Raw genomic sequence first — 20335 nt, forward strand, 5'->3', positions numbered from 1 at the left:
CTAAACCTTCTTCAGAACTTTGGTTTCTGAATTATTCCTGTGTCTTCTGTGTCTGTTCTGTCTCTAGTGTCTCATCCTCCTTCCACATCCAAATATACAAAGAAAATCTGTACTTAAACACTCTGTTGCCTCCTTGAGCTACTGCACTGTTTGTTCCCTGCCCTTCACTACTAGATTTGTTAAAAGAGAGATCTGTACCCACTGCCTTTCCTTCCTCATTATTCACTTTCTCTTAAAACTCCAAAATATGATTAGTGCCCCATCATTACAGGAACTGCTTTCCTGAGAACACTAATAACCTTCTGATCTCCAACTCCTGCTCTGATCTTCATTCTCTCTAACCTGTCTACACCATTTAACATGAATGACAGTCCTCACTCACCACCTGGAAACTATCTCCTCGTGTTCTGTGACTCTGTTCTTTCTTGATGCCCTGACTGCTACTCCTTTTTTTCTTTCTTTTTTTCCTTATCTTTCTCCCATTCCCTAAATGGAGTAGTCCCCCAAGATTCTGTTCTCTGCTGTGTCCCCCACTCTCTCTAAATTCTCCCTTAGAGTTTTTCTCTCATGTCAAATATATGCAGGTAATTACTCATATCTATAGCCCTAATCCTGACCACTTTTGTAAATTCAAGCCTTCATTTTCTACTTCCTTTGGATATTTCCACCCCATGTTCCATTATCTAATCTCATTTGCCATCTTTCCCTTCCTACCATCTTCCTGACTTGCCTCTTTTTATAAAGACATTGCTATTCCTTGAAATTGTTTCCATGACATTCTAAAAAATTTTTTTTCTTAATTGTGGTAAAATACACATAACATAAAATTTACTATCTTAACCATTTTTAAGTGTATGGTTCAGTAGCATTAAGTATATTCACATTGTTATGCAACCAATCTCCAGAACTATTTTTATCTTATAAAACTGAAATTCTCTACTCATTATAAACAACTCCCCATTTCCCCCTCCCCCATCTCCTGACAACCACCATTCTTCTTTCTGTCTCTATGAATTTGATTACTCTAGGTACCTCATGTAAGTAGACTCACACAGAATTTGTCTTTTTATGTCTGGCTTATTTCACTTAGCAAAAAGTCGTCAAGTGTCATCCATGTCATAGCATGTGTCAGAATTTCCTTCCTTTTTAAGAGTAATATCACTTCCTCTTTAAGGCTGAATAATAATATCTACATTTTGTTTATCTGTTCAGCCATCAGTGGAGGTTTGGGTTGCTTCTATCTTTTGGCTATAGTGAGCAATGCAGCTATGAAAATGGGTGTACAAATATCCTTTTGGGACCCTGCTTTTAATTCTTTTGGTTATACACTATTTATTCTTAACATAAAGAGATTAGACTTAGTAACAGTTTACTTGTAGAAAACCTAGAAAATACAAATTAGCATTCATTCATTTACTTAATATATATTGAGTCTCTGTTATGTGCCAAATACTATTTTAGTTGCCAGGAATACAGTAGTAAACAAATAAACAAAAAAAGACAATAGCCCCTACCGTCATGAAGCTTACATTCTAGTGGAATGCAAAAGAGAAAGAAACATTTTGATATATAGTCATCCATACTTATTTCTCTGCCCATATAAATACTATTTTATTATCTGCTTTTTTTTTACTTAAATAGCATATCACAAATATTTTTCAATGATAGTAATATATATGTGCAATCTATCTTTGATGGGTGCATACCATTTCTATTTTATGGGTATCATAATTAATTTAATCAATTCCCTAATGTTAGATATTTAATTTGTTTATCATTTTCACTATTAAAATAGACTGTGTTGTGATGAACATTCATATTTATTTGCAACCACTATAAAAATCAACAAAAGAGATAAATTTAAAAACACTATTGGTGAATCAAAATGGAATACTAAAAAATGTTCAAGTTATCCAAAGAGAAGACCAAAAAAAAGGAGGAAAACAGAGAAACAAAAAAAAAAGAGAGCGAACAAACAGAAAACAACTAATAAAATGGCAGGTGTAAGCCCTAACACACCAATAATTATATTAAATATAAATGGTCTACTTTATATGTAATAGCCAAAAACTGGAAACAGCAATAAAAAAGTGCAAACTATTGCTACATATAACAACCTGAATGGATCTCAGTGGTATTATGGTAATGAGACCTAGGCAACCTGGACGTAGTGGGGACACCCACCATCTCAGCCACTCCCACAGCACTGCCCAAAACCACAGTAACACCTGCCACCTCAGCAACACCAGTAGCAGTAAGGCACCAGAGATCCCAGAGGCACAAGCAGTACAAGTAAGAGAAAATAAAAACTTGCACTGTAGTGCCATCTACTCAAAAATGAAGGGAAGTCCTCTAATTACCAGTCTCCCAAATTGTTGAAATCAAAATGGTACCAAATAAGAAATATATTCTCTACTTCAAATGCACTTGCAGAGGAAAAATCCATCAAGTACTATGAGCATCCATGGTAACACGATATCACAAAAATAAAATGACAGTTCTCCAGAAACCAAACTTAAAGTCATGGAAGATTATGTTCTAAATGATAGAGAATTCAAAATAGCTGTTGTTAAAAAAAACTCAACAAGATACAAGAAAACTCAGATAGTTCACTGAGCTCAAGAATAAAATTAAGGAACAAAAAGAGTACTTTACTAAAGAATTTGAAACTCTAAAAAAGAACCAAATTGAAATTCTAGAGCTGAAGAACTCAATAAATGAGATGAAAAATGCGTTGAAAGCATTGGAAATAGAGCAGACCGTATGGAAGAGAGAATTAGTGAGCTCAGAGATAGAAATCTGGAATTATTCAGGTAGAAGAGGAGCAAGAACTAAGACCTAAAAAAAAAAATTAAAGAACTCTATGAGAACTCTCTGACTCCATTAGAAAGGGCAGCATAAAGAGAATGGGTAGCCTAGAAGAAAAAAGAAAGAAGAAAGGAACAGAGAGCCTATTTAAAGAAATAATAGATGAGAACTTCCCAAACCTGGGGAAGGAACTGGACATTCAAATACAAAAAGCTAACAGAACACCTAATTATCTCTACAGAAAAGGGCCTTTTCCAAGACACATTATATTAAAACTGTCAAAAGTCAATGATAAAGAAAACATTCTAAAGGCAGCCAAGGAAAAATATAGTAACCCACCAGGCTGTCATCAGATTTCTCAGCAGAACCTCTACAGGCCAGGAAGAAGTGAAATGAAATATTCAAAATATGAACAGATAATAACTACCAACCAAGGTTACTCTATCCAGCAAAGTTAACCATTAGATATGAAAGAGAAATAAAGACGTTCCCAGACAAACAGAAGCTGGGGGAATTTACCACCATAAAATCCGCATTACAAGAAATGTTTAAAGGAGCATTTCTACCTGGAACAAAAGATGAAAAGTACACAAAACTTGGAGTAAGGTGACAAACAGACTGACGGAATTAGAAAATTGCAACTCTATTTCAAAATAAGGTGTTAAACACTTAATTATAACATAAAGGTTAAAGAGAAAAAAAGCATTAAAAATAACGATAGCTACTTCAATTTGGCAACAAACACACTCAAAAACATAATTTTTGACAACAAAAATATAAAAGGGGAGGAGGAAAAGGACAGAACTTGTATAGGCAAATAAAGATAAGATGCTATCAGAAGTAAAAGGACTGTTTTATTTATGAGATATTTTATACAAATCTCATGGTAACATAAAACAAAAATCCAGAGCTGAGACACAAAAGATAAAAAAGAAGAAACGTAGAAAAACACTATGGAAAACCACCGAAGTAAAATAGCATACAGAAACACAAGGGGAAAGAAACAATGGAGATATAGAGCATTCAAAGAAGATTTAATACCTATCCTTCCCAGACTCTTCCAAGAGGAAAGAATGCTTCCTAACTTATTTTACAAGGCCAACATTACCCTGATACCCAAATCAGACAAGAACAACACACAAAAAAAGAAAATTATAGGCCAATATTTCTGGTGAACATAGATGCAAAAATTCTCAATAGTAGGATAAAAGTATTATAAGAATTCATCTTGGGAGGAAAAAAAAATCTTTTTTCTTTACCCTTCCGATTTCTCAGGGTCCAAATTTTATAACAAAAGCCAGATTAACAAGAGAAAAACACACTTATTTTATATAATTTTTATGTGACACAAGAGCCTTCATAAGAAAATGAAGACCTAAAGAAATGGTTAAACATGAACATTTATATGTTAGCTTTGATAAAGAGTGGAAAGTCATGGAAAAATATGATAAGACAAAGGTGTGGGGACAGAAAAATAAATTTTCTTCCCACCTTCTAAGTTTTTCCAGCTGGACTAATAATCAAATTAACAGGAGAAAATAACCAAATGTTTTACATATGTACATACAAAAGTTCCATAAGGACAGATTGGTCAGTCAAGTTTTATAGGCCATCTTGAGCTAAGGAGAAGGGGGTAGGATGGGGTTATGGTTTGAGACTTCAAAAGGCAGAAAGTCATTTCACGTAGAGATGAAAAGCAAATATTTGGTAAATAAATGTTTGCTGGGTTATTGTTAACAATGGAACACAGAGAGGACTTTGATCAAATGGTCTTGGTAGGTCCTGTCTATCACACTTAGTTCATATTAAAATTTAGTTATCAATAATAATAGCTCCCTTCCTAGAGCAGGTCTTCTATCTAAATTCTTTTAGGCAGTTAGGGAAAACGTGAAAGATTCTTTCTCAGTCTTTGTTTCTTAAAAGTAAACAGCTCAAGACAATATCTCAAAAGGCATATTTTGGGGTGGCAAACTCTGCTCCCCCTCAAAGGGTGGGAGGGAAGTATTGTAAATTGAGGGAAATTTATCAAGGCCTGTTCATTCAGATCCCTCTGTGTGTTCCTTTATCTTCACAACTCAAGATGTTCCTTTTCCTTGGGCATAGGGAAGGCACCTTTCATAGGGTTTTATGATGTGCTTCAGAGATGGGTAAATCCTCCCTGTACATGCCATTTCCCAAAATTTCCTTCAGCTTAAAATACTCGGTATGCTAGGTGCCATATTTGGGGGTAGCGTGTCTTGAGCCTCATCAGTCTCTTTTCACAGAGACATTCCATATCATCATTCCCAGATTTAGATAAATACAAATTTTGCTATTTTCTAGCAAAACCAATAAAGGAAATTTAGAAAATTAAAATTAGAATTTTTAAATGAGAAAGTAAATACAAGACTTGCATAACTACAATATTGTTCTAGTATAATTTTCTTACATGGTGGTAACTTTCTAACTTAGAAAGAAAACACAGGACAATTTTTAAACCAAAATTCATAAATCAGTCTAATTTGTCCAAGGAGAAATCATAATAGAAATAGAATATGGACCTTTTTCTAATACAATTTATAAGTCTTTATATTCATAAACCAATTTCTTAAAGATTCCTTGAATTATGTTTGAATGTACCTCTTTTCTTCTTATAACCTAATAACCAAAGCAATTAGTTAACTCAATTAAAACTTTTTTTCCAGAGTTTAATTAAAAGCCATTTAGAATAGGAATATGCTCCATTAGATCTTATAATTGACTTTTCTTCCCTCTTTTTGTGTTAGATCTGTTTATCTGGACTATCTAGGTCTTTCTAAGGTGTATCAATAATAACCAGAATTGGTTTTTGATCAATTAATAATTTTTCCGAAAGAGAGAGAAAAAAGGTAAAGACGTATAAGGGAGCTGTTTGCAATGAATATGGAAAGAGTTACTGACCACTAAGAGTCTATCATCTTCCCTTTGCAAAGAGGGGAACAGTCTAAACTGCAGACAAACCCATTTCAACGCATAAAAGAGAGAGAAAGAGCATCATTACAAACCATCAGAGGCACTTTGACTATTCCATCAAGACCATAGGATTAAATCTCTGAGGAACAAAAACAAAGTGGGAGGTCTCCTAAAATAAACTTAAGTGATTTCTCTTTTGGAGAACAAGACAGAGAACCTCCTCATGAGAGTTTAACAAAAGAACTCTTAAATTTTTTATACTTTTATTTAAATCTCATTTTGAAGCTTTGCATAACAATAAAAAATGCTAATCATTGAATATTCAGAATTGTATTCCTCTTTTGTTTTAAAAGTTCTTTCAAGTGAATAATTGAGATCATGTCAAAAGTACTCCAAAATGACCACTGCAATTCCAAATTGTCTTTGATGTAATTATGCTTTTTAAAAAGATAAATGCAAGAACAATAAAATAGAAGCCAGAGGTATGTCAGGAAGTAGCACGAGTTCCTTATTAAATGAATCCATGAATTCATTAGCTAAAAGTCAGTCAAAAGGAAAAAATATTACTTATATGTTATGTCTAAAAGCCTTCACACTAAGGTTGAATCCGTAAAAGCTGACCCTAAAAATCAGCCACCCAGAATGGGTAGGCAGGAGATCTCTCCCAAAGCCAATTTCTCAAACATAAACAAACTAAGAAAAATTCTTGTAGGCACACAACAATGTAGCCAGCTGACAAACAGAATGGTTAGTATTAAATCAGCGCTTCAGCACATCTTCACCAAAGAAAACGAAAATTAGTACAAACTCAATCAGATAACCAAAAACTCCTAGGACCTTACAACAAACAAAATAAATATCATCTAGCTTTGGGAGCTCAACAAAAAAAGATCAGAGCTTAACATAACTGCTGGACTTAGTATCATGAACAAAGAATCCCCAGAGCAAAGAGGCCCAAGAGACCTCAGTGACATGCAGTGTACTCAGTATGAGAATACTGGTGGCAAGGAGTCTTGTCTAAGTCTTGGTGGGACCTCTATGACTATCAAAGTCCTAATGCAAGGGAAACCTGTTGATCATATAAAACTGGATATATGAAAGTTTCTGAGCAAGGGAGAGGATCACCTTGACAGAGTCTCAGTAGTGTCTCAAAAGGGGAAAGTACAGAATAATATTTAACAGGATTTTGAGGACTGGAGTTGGTGGTGGGCTAGTTTTAAGGTAGAAGTGTAAGGCCTAGACAGAGACTGGTCAGATTTTGTAAAATAAATAACTTGCTAAAATAGTCTAATCTTTGCAGCACCTGAGTCCATGTAAGTTACCATCGTTTCAAATCTGTCCATGGTCTTATCTTAGAGCATATAGGTCTGAACAAGCTTGATTTAAGATAGTTTGAGTTATATATCATGGTTTGGTATAGTTTATCTGTTATGCAAATAATAGTACAGTTTTACAAGTTGATGTTTCTTTTTTATTTATCAGAAGGAAGGAATTTGTAGGCAAGATAGCCAATTATATGGCTTTTACAGAAATTCAGACATATTGAACGCCTAAAATTGGGCTTTGGGGGCATTGGTAAGAGAGTAAATGAAAACGTTGGGTCAAGGAGGAAATGGATTAGAATGTTCTTAAAGACTGAGACCTTTGGGAAGATAGTGGACTACAAAGGAAAAGAAAGATGCAAAGATCAAATGTTTGAAACCTGGGAAGACAGTGGTACCACTGACAATAACAGAAACAGGAAATTGAAATTCAATATGTGGTAGATAAGAAAATAACAAGGTATGGAGATAATAAGTTGTTTTATTTTACTTTGTATTTTTTTTCTTTTGTATTTTAACTGTAATAAGTTTCAGACACCATTCCAGAGATGAACAAAAGTATAAGATACCAGAATAAGATCAGCTTTAAAGGAGAATATTGTGAATTTATTCTGGTATATTCAGCCTTATAATCTTCCATTCAATTCTTTCTTTGATAATACTTAAAACGTACTATAAATCCCAGACCCTCATTTAAACTAGCTATTATTTTATTATGTCAATTTTACAGAAAAATAACTAGTTCTCCAATGACTTCTAATTGTTCTGCTATTTCTGGAACTGTTTACAGAAAAATAGCAGAGAGGAGCATGAATGGCAAAGAAAACACCCTCAGAACAGGAATCTTACTTAGTTGGTGGTCAGTACCCATTGATGGGAAAAAAAAAAATTACATAACCACAAGTTTTTTTTGTCTGAAAAAAGTTAACCGATTAACGGAGTTAAAGAGCTCTAAGCCTTGGCCTTTATAAAATTATGACTTCAATGATTGTTTGTTAATTAAGATTAGAAAATTAATCTGATTACGATAGCAATTTTCAAAGCTCTGCCAGTGACTAAGGATGAAAGTGGGTTGCAATGTCACATGGCATCTGATTAAACTAAGTTAGTACAGTATCTGAATAATACAATCAGTTTTTCTCCAGCTATTGTAAGGGGACAGACAGTTGGTTGCAAAGCTACTACTTTTCCAACATAAAGCCAAAGGTCTGGCCACATGGTATCACTAATGAGTCAGAAGGAAAACTGAAGTAGCTAAAGGTTATTGTTTGGGAGATCTTTAATATGAAGCCCTGGGTATTGGCCATATTAACAGTCTAAGCATCGAAAATATGCAGGCTTGCCTTCAACCTCCTAAGATAGTATTCCAGATTTTCTCACTTCAAAGAGGTACTTTTTTATTTTATAGTATTTCTGAAATCAAAGTACATCTGAAAATTAATATATAAGTGAAACTTGTATGTTATGTGTATGTTAAGGACTCCCTACTCTTCAGTATTTTATTATCTAATAAATCTAAATTATGTTCACATTGTAAACTAATTCCATCTATACTAGCATCTAGGAGTAACAATACAAGTACAATCAGGGAGTAAATAGTTGTTTTTTTCAATATCATAAAAAAGGGAAAAAAATCTCTTTTTATATTAACTAAGTATTCATTATCTCAGTCAATCCTAACAAGGTAGTTATTATTACTGTATATTATAAATGAGAAAATTAAGGCATAACATGGTTGGGCAACTTAAATTTGAACCTTGTCTGAATCCCAAGCTCTTCCTACTATACCACACTGCCTCACTGGAACATCCTAACACAGAATAAGCTTCTAATAGTTTTCTTCATAGGTATACAATAGTAGATATCAAATCTCTACAGTGTGATTCAATTCAGAGTCATGGAATTGTGGGTATGTGTAATTAGTATCATTTATTTAAGTTTGCTTAAAGAGACAAGATACCTGTCTCCTTCAAATCTAACTTCTTAGGTACTGTTGATTCCACTTTAGAAAAGAGATCAAAAGCTTGAAAGAAAAGATAAATGATCAGTCTCTTCAGACTTGAGAATATCGTATCACACAGTCTCTACCTCAGATGTTCTCAATGAAAGACAAATTGGAAAATAATATTGGGAGTTAAAATCAAAGTTGTTTTATTTAGTTTGCCCAGTAAGCTACCACTGGGAAGGCCAGCATCTCTAGAGCACAATTGTCAAATTGTAACCAAAGGTGATATTTAGTTTGCTGTTTAGTCAATATTTAAATTTCCGGAGGACCATTTTCTCATCTTCTTATACTTTCAATATTTATTCTAAGACCCTTTGAGCATATATCTTCTGCGTGCCAAGTACTGTTGTAGATGCTAGCTATGCTAAACTCTGTTTACTAGATCTATTTTTTTCCATTAACAATAGGCAAATTATCCTAAGAGAATAATTTGTGGTGGTTTTTTTGGCTTTGTAGCTGCTAAATCCTGAAGATGACCTCTTGCCAGGAAAGATTCGAGACAGCAATCGTTCAACCCTCTTAGCCACAATTCAGGAACATGGTTACCCCACAATCAACTTGGGAATTGTGGGAGACAAGTAAGTATTGGATTTTATTGTAAAGTTGTTATTGTGCAAATATGAATTTTGGGAGTACTGATAGGTTGAATTGTTGCTAAAGAGACAGCAGTTAAATACCATAACTTTCACTTATTTCATTCTTCAGAAGCCAAAGAATTATGAAGATATCTATGTCCTTTAAGGACATTTTCCTGGAATGCCTGTTACAACAGGAGAAATACTTTGCTCTTTTCTCCTATGTGTATATTAAACTTACAGAGTCTTTTTTGATAGTGTTTGCTTTCTCCTAGTGGAACTAATGGTGATGGTGTTTTATTCCTATTTACACTTTTATTTATTTCAAGAAAGACAGGGAAGACATGGGTGACAAGAATAGGAATGTCAAAATTAGCACTGATTCTTTGAAGTTTAAGTACAATTTTTTTTTTTCTATGACTTCTATATGTTTTTTTTGTATCTTTATGCAGCCTGAGTTTTCTCCAGGCTTCACCCACTTGTAAGTTCAAAGGGAAGCACGTTGACTATAATGGCCCATCTCTAAGAGCATATTTACTAAACTAACTCAGCCCTCTGCTAAATTCCCCAACTACGATTCTCCAACTCTGTCTCACATGTGATCAAAATCAAGCCTGTTCTTTCTGAGCATCCCACTACCATGCAACACAGCTGCTCAGCCATCTTTCACCAGCCACTATTTTCGGTTCACCAAGGGCGTTCCTGCTTTCAGTAATACTGAAACATCAAACTGATAGAGATAAAGCTAGGAGACAAAATTGAATGGTGGGTACCATGATATCTGTCACCCATAATCCCCTTCTCTCTCATAACTGCCTTGTCACTGAGTAAAGCTCATTATACCTTGATCCTTCTTTCCTTAAGATGTGTGCTTTCTCAAGACTCAAATGTGCTTTGAAAGAGACTCTGCCCTACCATTTCACAAGATATGCTCTCATACTTATAAACCCCAGCTTAGGCTCAAACTGGACACAACACAGTCCAAACCTTGGACATAGCATCTTACCAGTAACCTGAAAAGTACTAACTTTTATGTCATCTCACCTTTTAAAATTCTCTTCTTTCCTCCTGAGTATTTTTTTCTTTTTCAGAAGACATTGGAGTAGAGGCTATTAGATGTATTTTTTTTTATTAGATGTATTTTCAAATGTCATTCTTTATAAATTCTTCACCACTTGTATTTGCGTGAATGTTTAGTTCTAGAGTAGTTCATCGCCAAGTAACCAGGCAATATAGAATTCATGCAGGTGAAGCCAGTGTCACAGGTCACCTAGTATCACCCTGATCCAGGCTCACTAGCTCTAGGAAGGGAGTAGACAGAACCACTGAAAAAAAAAAAAAAAAAAAACTGAGGGGATAGTATTTGAATTTGGACCTGATCAGTAACCTGTCAATTCACATAAGCTTCAGACACCTAAAAATTATCCCGATGCCCATATACCTTTAAAGAAGACAAAAATTAACTTCTGAGACAAGATAGAACAAATCCAAGAGTTCCAAAAACACAGAGTAGGCCTGAAACGCTAGAAAACAAACCTGCTAGACTGTTTAGGATTTGTTTCTCACCCACCACTGGCTCTTGCCCTCCCTCCACATGCATTAATGAGCTCTAAGGAATATTATAAGGTAAAAGGAGCTTTTTTCATTGCCATTTTTAACCTTAAGCTGTTCTGAACTATAATTCTGCCCATTTTTTCATCTTATTATTGTACTTTTGTATATTAAAAAAGATTACTTGATATACTACTATGTATGCTGCTACTACCTTATTATACAGGCCAAAACACAATCGAAAGGCTCATATGTAATATGCTAATATTTAATTGTCTGGAGCCCACACTGTTGATTTGTGGTAGACATTTCCTAATAATGTTGATATTACATGTAACTCCAAATGTCCCTTGAAAACAACATATAAGGAACAATAAAACTATAAACAAGATGTAGGCAATTCTGAGAATGTACAAATCTCCGGTGTATATCCTTTTGTTAGATTGAAATACCTTACGTAAAACCAAGAACATTTTTTAATAATACAATGATTACAAATCTAGACTTTCTCAATCTCAGAATGCTATATTAAAGAGGCCCATGGTAAATGGTTGAGAATGCAAAGGTGAAATGTGGGAGGAAAGAATTTATAACTTTGCTAATGGAAATCTCTGCTGGGAGTTTAGCAAAAGAAATAAGGTACACTTAATCTGCAGGCCTGTTAAGGTTGCCTCCCTCTTCATTCTTCTCTTTCCTATGTAGCCATGTACTAAAGAAAGCAGATATTATTATACAGAAACTTGTATATGAAGCTCTCCAGGGAAACAAGCAGGGTTATGGGGGAAACTATCTTATGTTTAAAGCAGGGAGAGAAATAGCTCAAGAATGGCAGTGAGCACAGAACCATTACTCAACTATGACAGATGAGAGTAGGGAGTAAGAGCTCTATTATTGTATTTTTAAAAGGTTTGAGTCTGGTTTTTAAATTCTGTATGATTCTACTCAGCTCTTATTTTTATCACCTACCATAATTTTAACAGTCAATGTTAAAATTGAGTAAGACTAACATATTTAGATTGAATTGGGCTGAATTTTGCCTTTGTTAATTCTACATTTTATTTAAAAAGAGGGTATAGTGAAGATTATGGGAGAGGTGCTTCAAATACCTGAGTTAACAGCTATATTTTAAAAACATTCATTTTAAATATTTTATGTACATTAATATACATTCCCTAAGACATATTTTCTCACATTGTATGAAACACAATACTATTGGGGTTCCTTTAAAAAGACAAATTTTAAAACCCAGAGATGTTGCACAAACTTGTCAAGCATTATAGAAGTTAGTGGCAGAGGTTAAATGTACTCTGAGTTTCTTAAAATTAACAAACCACAATTCTCTGCTACCATTATGAGGACAAGATAATATAAATATGTCATAAAAGAAGCATCAGTATGGACTGGAGTGGTCAGAGTTTTATAAAGGTGCAATTTTAGGTAGAACATGAAAGATGAATAGGATTTATATAGTTAGAAAAAGAGAATGTGTTAAATAGGAAACATGGAAACATCAAAAATAGAGAAACAGAAAATAAAATAGAGAAGAAATGAACAGCCATGCAAGCCAGACTAATTAGAACAAGAAGTTCAGGTAATGAGGATAATTGAGGTAAATTCCATAGGAATTTGAGGTCATATTTTGAAAGGCTTTTCAATCTAGGCAAGTCTATCTAATTTAGTTAAATTTGGAGCTTTTTTAAAAAAAAGAATTGACACAATAAACCATAATTTTAGAAAGATAATATGACCAAGGCAAATCACATGGGCTTAAGCTAGAAGTGGACTAGAAATAAGAATCCAATTTGTTTATTCCTTTTTCAGTCAGTCAGTCAGGAAGTATTGTGTATGTATGTTGTACGTATGTAAATCACCTGGAGAGCTTATTAAAAATGATAATTTTGATTCAGCAAATCTTGGGTGGGCCAACAGTTTGCATTTCTAGCAAGTTGTCAAAGATACTAAGCTGCTAGTCCATGGATCACAGGAATTAACTAGAATATGGTAAGCTTAATCATGCATCACCTATAAATTTTAAGCCAAAGGCTATTGAAGATAAAACACTGAAACAGACATAGATCTTGCACTTGAAATCGTATCTACTAGAAATGTACTATAAATTACTGCCTAGTGATAAAAATGTTTAGAAAGTTCTAGAGCTCAGATTTGAAAGTAGAATGAAAAAGAAAGAGATTAAATCAAAAGACTATTGTGAAGGCTATTACATAGAACAGAAGAGTTTCAATATTGATTAATATTCGTCTGGATTACAAAGCCTTATTTATATGGTATGTATCTGTAAATACAAATAAAATCCCTACAAACCCCAGCCTTTAGGTCTCTCTACCACAAAAATACATCTCTCTAGCAATATACCATTTCTACTTCTTCATGCTTATTTGTAGTTTCTCTTTTCTTGGCTTTTATAGCTCTTCTTCCTATGCTCATTCCCTAAATGTAGGAATCCTAAGGCTCCCCCTTGGCCTTCTGTCTTTCTAATTCCTTATGCTAATGGCTCCCAAATCTTAGCTCTGTTTTGAGCTTTGCCTAGATCCACCAGCTTACTAAGTGCATCTTCTTTGAATTCAGTAGGCAGTGCAAACTCAACATGTTCAAAACTAAATTCATCATCCTCCACCTCTCTCACTGCCCCTTCCCCACTACCGTCTTGTTCCATTTCCTTTAGTTCTTCTATCCCAGTGACTGCCACCACCATCCACATAGTCACCCAAGCCAGAAGAAGCCTGAAACAAAGTCATAATAGTTCCTCTTTTTCACTTACCCCTATATTTAAAGGCCTATAGATGTTCCTTCCTCAGTATTTCTACATTCCCATCTCTTCATTCTTACCATCCTGGTTTAGTTTTGGACTCCATTTATTTTTTGTCTAGATATATGAGACTAGCCTCTTAACTCATCTTCCTGCTTCAAGTCTTGTTCCCCTCTTAACTCACCCTTATTCTGATTCCAATATAATCTTTCTAAATAAGGTGCAGATTATACACCTGTGGCAGAATTGAGGTTTTATTATATATGGATAGGCATGCTATAATAATTCAACAAACTTGTATGCTATGTCAGGCGTTGTACCAGTCTTTGGTACTACACAGATGAATAAGATAGTTAGAAAATATAGGTTAAAAAAAAGAAAGTAAATTAACACATTATCGTATTACTCAGTATTATTCCTCTTCCATTCTTTAATTCCATGCATATATACTGTTTATGTGTGTGTGTGAGAACACAAGTCATACTCTTATTTTAACCTTCCTTTTTTTACTCAATATATCAAACACCTATCCATATCATTACAGTCTTCTGATGTATCATTTCAATGCCTACATGTTATTCTCTAGTATAAAGCATAATATGATTTATGTTTACAATCCCTTGTCAGACATTAGGTTGTTTCTAATCTTTCTCAGTTGTAAGTAAATGATGAATATCTTTATAACTAAATCTTGGCATATATTCACAGTTATTTGAGAGTGTTTTAATTTTTATTTCATTCATGTTATGATTATTGTTGAGTGTCTGCAATAGGCAAAGCTATTTTATAGCAGGGGTAGAATGATCAATTAAACAAATGCTGTCTTCAAATGCTGGTAGGCATATAAAACAAGTTGTTCATGGACAATGCCAGCACATGGTAGCTACTCAATAAATGCCAGTAAGTATCAGAAAAGGAAAGAGGAGAGTACTGAGTATGGGCTGAATATCAAACCTAGTCAAGCCTAGAGGTTTCACATTGGCACAAATTAGTGTAATTTTATAGGGATGGACTACTTCTAAGCTCCATCCTATTTCTACCTTAAATATAGGTCAGTAAGTGACCTAGTTTTCTTTACCCCATGGCTGGCTCAATAACCTATTAGCCTCCTGTGTCCTCCCAAGGAAGCATGAGCTATTGTATCCCTACTGTTGGGGGAAAAGTCAAAGATAAATAAGGATGTTTGGATAGGTAAATAAGTACAGAATATTACATGTGCCAACCAAGATGATTGTGGCCAGACCTGGTTAAGATATTGGTCCTTTGGCACATACATGTTTCTCTGTTTTTCCTTTTTTCTTTACTTTTCCCTATTTCCTGATAAAATTTCTTAGAGAAATTCCTATTCACATGGTCTAAACAGGGTAGGAAAAGGGTTTGTTCATATTGAGCCAGAGTGCTTTCTTTTTCACCAGACAGTAAGCTCCACAGAGTCTAGGACAAGGTGTGTCTTGGTAACTCTATGTCCACAGCACTTAGTAGGAGTACATCCTCTAAATTAGAGAGCCCGGCCATCTTTTCCTATACCACCCCATGGAACTTAGAAACTTCCAGTTGTGCAATTGTCCAGAAGAATTTTACAGAGTCCCTTAAAGTGAATCCAAAGACCTTAGCCATAGGAGACCAAGAAGTATGGCACTGACAACAGAATTGCATTAGTGACTAAAAGACATCTTCATAAAAAGTACAATGTAAAGCTTTGTAGCTGGAGTGATTCATTTTAAACTTCAGTCGAAAAAGATATATAAAATGGGAGTGAGGGCAGAAGTCCAAATGGATTTAGGAAGCTTCTAATTTAAAAAGTTGGGGAGCTGTTCCCTGAGGCTTAAATATATGATCATACACATTTACCTCTTGAATATAATCATGATCCAAATAAACAGAATCCACTTGGAAAAAAATTTTTAAGTAAAGTTAAGCATTAATTGAACTTATATCATTCCTAAAACTGATTTTATCTATTGAGCTGTTTATATTACTACCTTAGCTCTAAAACAGCATGGTAATATAGCTTCCAAATTGCTGACTTGGACCTTCGAGCCTTTCAAGGCCTCAAGGGCTGGGAAGTTCCCATAATTAAGAAAAGGGTTCTCCATTCTGGAAAATTGCCATCACAGAAGCCTGCCCCACTCAAGTCATGCTGGGCTTGCTTGGCTCTGTCATAGGTGGTGGTTGAATTTGAACTGCCTGCTCCTGCTGCTGCCAATTTGTGAAGCTGCCTCTTCACATTAAAGCATGAACAGAAGGGAAATAAGCACTGAGATAGCAAATTGGATTTTTATAAAACTGGCACATTTAGCTGGAATTATCAAGATAGACTTAACAGTACAGTGATTATTTGGGCAAAGCCCAATGCCTTCCATCTTCCAATTTTTGAATGAAACATCTAAATTTCCTAATGTTTACCAAATGTTCTGAAAGTGGGAATTTCTAATTATCAGGGAGAATTGTATCTAAATTTAATCAGTTCTTGTCGTCTTTATAAACTGCCTGCTTCCATTTTCTGCTCATAATGTGAAGTATTAATTTTTGAGTCAATATAATTATTTTCTGATCATTTATCAGCATTTTCTATTGGTTAACCAAAAAATATCCTTTACTTTAACAAATATGTGTTTAATGACAAAAGATTCTTCTCATTCTAAATGACAGACTTTTTTAGTGGCTATTACAATTGCCTTTCTTAATCCTTAAGAGATGATAATACTGATTCTTCTAAGAATAACCTCTAGGTTTTACTGTACTTTTAGAAATTATTTTCTTACCCTCATAAAAAGTAATATCTTCCAAAAAGCCTTTCCTAATTATCCCAAACCAATTTTTATTACTATATTCCACTCAACACATATCATTTCTTTTTACATGCATTTTTACTTTAATATATTTGATTTCGATCAATGGTATTCCATTGCTTATTTCACTCATCTACCTAAATTTGTGCTATATGTTTTCTGTACTAGCTTGTAAACTTAAGGACAGAGTCTATGCTTTCCTCTGTCTTTATATGACTTCATAGTGCCTGAACATCCAGTGGGACTGAAGAAGGACTAAATGATGCCTGTATGTAGTTATAATTTGTTTCCATACATGAAGTAGACACCAGAAAATATTTATAGTTGAGGAATTTATCCTTGACCTCTGAGGAAATTAGAATATGTCCTGAACTATATTTTTTTGTTATCTTGGTATGATCAATTGCCATTATTCTTTAATCTCTAATCTGGAATTTTTTTCTCACTCTCCCACTGTCACCTTCACTCATCTTAAAATGATACAGCTCACAGTTGGTGTAACAGATGAAATAGAAAACGAATTAGCAGCTGTTGTCCATCTGTGTGTTTATATTAAATATTTTAAAATAAAACTGCATTTGCATTCTGAATGCTGTCTGAAATCCATAAAATCTAAACTTGGGTAAAGGCTCTGTCTTGGTTTTGAATTTTATAGTAAACTTCATGGTAAAGCAAAAAAAGGAAAAAAAAGTTATGCCAGAATCAAGACTATAGTTAGTAACTTAAGGCAGATACAAATTTTTTTCCCCTCTTTAATCCCCTTCCCCCTTCCAACCTTAACCTATCTATGTTGCCGTTTCTCCTTAAGAACTGGATCTCTGAAGGCGGGGCATCTCCTCCCACACATTCGGGATGTGCACCTGGGGCCTGGTGCACCTGGGGTATGGTTCATGGCTTCACTTGGGGCATGAACCCAGTACCTTCTGCATGTAAAGCAGACGTGCTAACCACTACACTATGGAGCCACCCAAGATACAAATTTTAAAAACCAAAAAAGCCTGAACTAAAAGTGGGTTTCCAAAGCCCACTGAAATCTATGAAGATATAATAGTCAAAAAATATTATTGACATAGTCTTCCTTCACAGAAACTAATACATAAAGTTTGAGAAAGCCACATTCATTCTCTGATAGATTTATTTTGAGATAGACTTCTACTTTCTCTTTTATCTGCCCTTTAAGTTTGAGCTTCTTTGGCATCTGATTAAGTTGGAACTCTGCAAAGAGTGTTGTTATGGCTACTGATAGCCAACTCCCAGGTTGAAGGTGAATGTCATAGCTTTGGGAAGAAAAAAATGCTTTTATTTTTTCACTCAAGTCAAATAGTCAAATGTTCCTGATGTTCAAAAAGTGATAGAGAGAAAAGTATGATCTGCAAGATAAGTATTATATTGCAATGTTTGAATCAGTTTCTCCCTCTATGCTCAGTCTATGTGTGAAGAGAAAATAGTCACTGTATTTACATAATGTTCAATATTGCCATGGAATCACAATATCTTAAACTGAAAGGAACTTCTGATGTTAGCTAGTCAAATCTTTCACCATTGAATGTGTTAGAGAAAATTCTAACAGCTAGCCATCAGGTTTTTGTTTGATGCTTTTAGTGAGAAAGATCTTATTTGTCTCATGAGGCAACACATTTTATTGTTGGATGGCTGTTATGATAAGGATGTTTTTCCATTACACTGAGCCAAAGTCTTTATCCTTATTTCTTCCATCCATTAGTCCTAATTCTGCCCTCTGGCACAACACCAAATAAATTGACTCCATCTTATACATGACAACCTTTCAAAGAAAGTACTATTTATGATTATATAAATGTTAAGTAGTATCATCTCTTCCATCCACAGACAATATTATTTATCCATAATATCGTTATGGTTGTAATAATTGTACACTCTTCATTCCCAAAGCTACTGTAGAAAGATTGAATAGAGGCCAGAGTTCATTCAATTCACTTATTGAGTGCCTACACTGTGCAGGAATTTGGCGGGGAAATCGAGAAGCCTGGATAAAATGAGACCTTCTCTTATAAGACAGTCACATATTATTGTATCATCTTTATAAATTTAAGACAGTCAATATTATTGTATCATCTTTATAAATTTGACATTTATCACGGTTTGTTGACTCTTTATCCTTCTTAGTTCTTTTATCTTTAAATTTCACTTTGATGGTAACATGCCACTCCTACTTTTTTGCTCATTTACATTTGCCTCCTGGTGTCTTTTTGCCCTACCCTTTACCTTCAGTCTTTCATCTTTACATATATCCCTTGTAAATAACATTTGAATAGGATTTGAGCTTAAAAAAAAAAGAGAGAAAGAAAAGCTCAGTCTTACATCTGCCTTACATTACTGTAACCCTGATCCTGGCATAAAGTTCATTTTGCTTTACCAAAAAGTTTGCTATAAATAATTCCCTTGATTTTTTTTTCTTTTATGTTTATATTTATGTTAAACTTTATGTTTACTATTTATATGGCTGTGTTACCTCTTCCTTGTTCTTTTCCCTGTTTTTGATTTGATCCAGATGCTATTCGTTCCATTTATTATTCGGAAGGTTATGCTATATATTACCATTCACTCGTGCTTTCCTTCCAGTACATTTCCTGACTCATATTTTTAAAAAGGTGCTAACTATATCCCTCCTACAAGGCATTCCCATTTCATTCAAGTACCCCCTACACCAACAACTCTAGAATACTTCTACCTCCTTCATCTTCTCCCGCTCCCTCAACTTTTAGGTAGGATTGCTGAAATCATGCTCTTAATTCTAGGCTATTACTAAGTTTTCTTTTGTGGTATGTCTCTACAACTTCTGGGGTAATCCATATGTAGTATATGTATTATAACACCCCAGTTTCTTTGGTCATTATATATTTAGAGTTAGCTATATAGTTTTATAAGTGTGTATGTGTGTGTATTTCACTAGTATTTCCTCTCCTCGTCATCTTCCCCTATCTTGAGATCTCTGATCTACTTCATTTTTCTAGAACATTACTCATTGATTTATTATCTGAATCTTTGCATTTTCATAGTATCATTCTTCTATCCTGATGGGTAAATGCTGTCTGACTGGGATAGGATTTGGGTGTTGCAGGCCTTTTTCTCAGATGTTTTATAGTTTTGGGTATTGTAGGTAGAACATTGAAAGCCAATATATTTTTTCTTTATTATTAAATCCAGTTGTTCTGTAACAGCTCGTAAGAGTTTCTCTTTATCCTTGAAATTACAGCATTTTACCAGGACAGTCTGAAGTTTATATACCTTTTTTTTTTTTTTTTTTTTTTTTTGGCAATCATTCCTGGAACTCAGTAAATCTTTTCAATCTCCATGCCTGTCTTTTTAATTAAATAAATTTTTCCGCTATTTTTCCCATCTATCAGTTCTTTTTTCTCCTTATGGAATTCCTATTGGTAATATGTCAGTCTCTTGCTCTGTTCTTCAAGTTTCTTATTGTTGCATGACTTCCATCATTTTGTATTTTTGTACATTTCTTTGAGATATTTCTACCACTCGGTCTTCCGGGCCACCAGTTGAGTTTTCAACAGGGATTATGTTCACCTTAATCTACTAAATTTTAA

The 20335-nt window shown here is 34.3% G+C and overlaps 1 protein-coding gene across 7 annotated transcripts in view; it reads left to right on the forward strand.

Moving 5' to 3' along the window:
- Nucleotides 1-20335, forward strand: part of GPHN (gephyrin) — a 390228-nt gene that overhangs the window by 335416 nt on the left and 34477 nt on the right. For all 7 annotated transcript variants that reach the window (XM_006915134.2, XM_015591978.1, XM_025049111.1 and 4 more), the window contains one exon: nucleotides 9523-9644. In XM_006915134.2, coding sequence (XP_006915196.1) covers nucleotides 9523-9644 — 122 coding nt within the window. The remainder of the gene's footprint in view (nucleotides 1-9522; nucleotides 9645-20335) is intronic.

This window comes from Pteropus alecto, unplaced genomic scaffold (assembly GCF_000325575.1).
Source record: "Pteropus alecto unplaced genomic scaffold, ASM32557v1 scaffold276, whole genome shotgun sequence".
Taxonomy (NCBI): Eukaryota; Metazoa; Chordata; class Mammalia; order Chiroptera; family Pteropodidae; genus Pteropus; species Pteropus alecto.